Source organism: Chrysochloris asiatica, unplaced genomic scaffold (genome assembly GCF_000296735.1).
Source record: "Chrysochloris asiatica unplaced genomic scaffold, ChrAsi1.0 scaffold00199, whole genome shotgun sequence".
NCBI classification, from domain to species: Eukaryota; Metazoa; Chordata; class Mammalia; order Afrosoricida; family Chrysochloridae; genus Chrysochloris; species Chrysochloris asiatica.
The window spans coordinates 3,513,882-3,515,401 of record NW_006408717.1 but is presented as its reverse complement, the minus strand read 5'-3'; the positions used below and the strand labels follow the sequence as shown (position 1 = coordinate 3,515,401).

Below are 1,520 nucleotides of genomic sequence, written 5' to 3'. Positions count from 1 at the left end.
TTCAGTATTCCCATGTTCTGTTCAAACAATTGCCTCTTGGTCCAGGTACAGATTCCTCAGAAGTACAATTAAGTTGTTCTGGAATACTCATACTTCGCAATGTTGTCGATAGCTTGTCATGATTCACACACCAGGACATAGAAAGTATGAAAACTTTCATCTTTTTTAGTATGTAAATAGAAAGCAAGTCACACACACACACAAAAAAAACCCTATACAGGGGAGATACGGATTGGACCTGATTGGACTATACTAACAACAACAACAATACCCAAAATAAGGGATCCAAGTGTCACACTGTAAGATAAAGAGCCCTGGACCACCATAAGGTTGGTTTGAACAGTAAGGTTGGCAGTTCAAACACACCAGCCGCTTCTTGGAAATCCTATATTGGGTCACTATTAGTAGGAATCAACACGATGGCACTTAACAACAATAGACTTAAAATTCGGTAAGTTAGTTTCTAGAAAGGATTGTCTTTAAAAAACAAAACAAACTAAAAACCAGAATAAACAGTTTACCTCAAAGCACGACTGAGTTTCTCATAGTTCATAGTTGGTTTATTTTTACGTTGTCCCCATTTTTGTGCAACCAGCTCAGGCTGATTTAGCTTAAACTCGCCTTCATCACCAACCCAAGAAATGCAGTCCCGAGCATCCTTGTCAGTAAGAAGTTCTAGCAAAAACTGCCACAGCTGGATTTGGCCATTATTTCCTAAAACAACAACAGTGACAAGCATGAGATACAGTGCCATGGATTATCACAGTGCAAAAGGCAACACATACTTATTTTCTCTGGTTCCGGTCTCAGTCATGTTAGTGACACAAATTTTTTTTTACAAATGTGTAATATACTGTCACAGAAATAGTCCATATTCACATTTTCATTCAGAAAAATGTAACAAGACACACCTAATTTGAGATATTGTATTAGTACCTGATGCTAATGGGAAATTACCTGTCCTGTTCCCAGGTGAACTTCTATCTTCTCCTGAAATCCTTGGAGCTCTAGGTACCTTAGCTGTCTTTGCACTACTATTTAGAACTTTCATTGTAGTTGGTGTAGCAGACTGCACTGAAGCTGGAATAATTTGTACAGCTGCAAGGAAAGACAAAAGAAAAAAGATTTTTTTGCTCCAACCTAAGTTGTAAAAAAACTAATATTTTTAAAATTGTAATAGTAATAGAATCAGTTTTACTAATATTTCTAGAAAAACTTAGAAGCTAGGGTATGATTATTTTCATTACAGTTAATGAATCTTATACATTAGTGAAAAAAAGTTGGTCTACTTATTTTGAAATAACAATTTGATACTGCATATAATAAATCAGAGTTATAAGAACATTTGTTTATAAATCATTTGTACATAAGATGGATTATTTACAATAGCAAAAAGAAGAAAAAACTTGAGTCTCCATCAACAGATGAACGCGCGCAAACTATGGTACATCACAATGGAATACTTGTTGTTGTTGTCAGGTGCCACTGAGTCAGAACCGACTCATAGCGACCCCATGCAC

The 1,520-nt window shown here is 35.9% G+C and overlaps 1 protein-coding gene across 1 annotated transcript in view; it reads right to left on the bottom strand.

Annotated features, from left to right (window-relative positions):
- GABPA (GA binding protein transcription factor, alpha subunit 60kDa) overlaps positions 1 to 1,520 on the bottom strand; it is a 39,165-nt gene that overhangs the window by 3,868 nt on the left and 33,777 nt on the right. Inside the window, exons 8-9 of the mRNA XM_006872465.1 lie at positions 958 to 1,098; positions 522 to 714 (exon numbers count right to left, since the gene is read on the bottom strand). Of these exons, the coding sequence (XP_006872527.1) occupies positions 522 to 714; positions 958 to 1,098 (334 nt within the window). The remainder of the gene's footprint in view (positions 1 to 521; positions 715 to 957; positions 1,099 to 1,520) is intronic.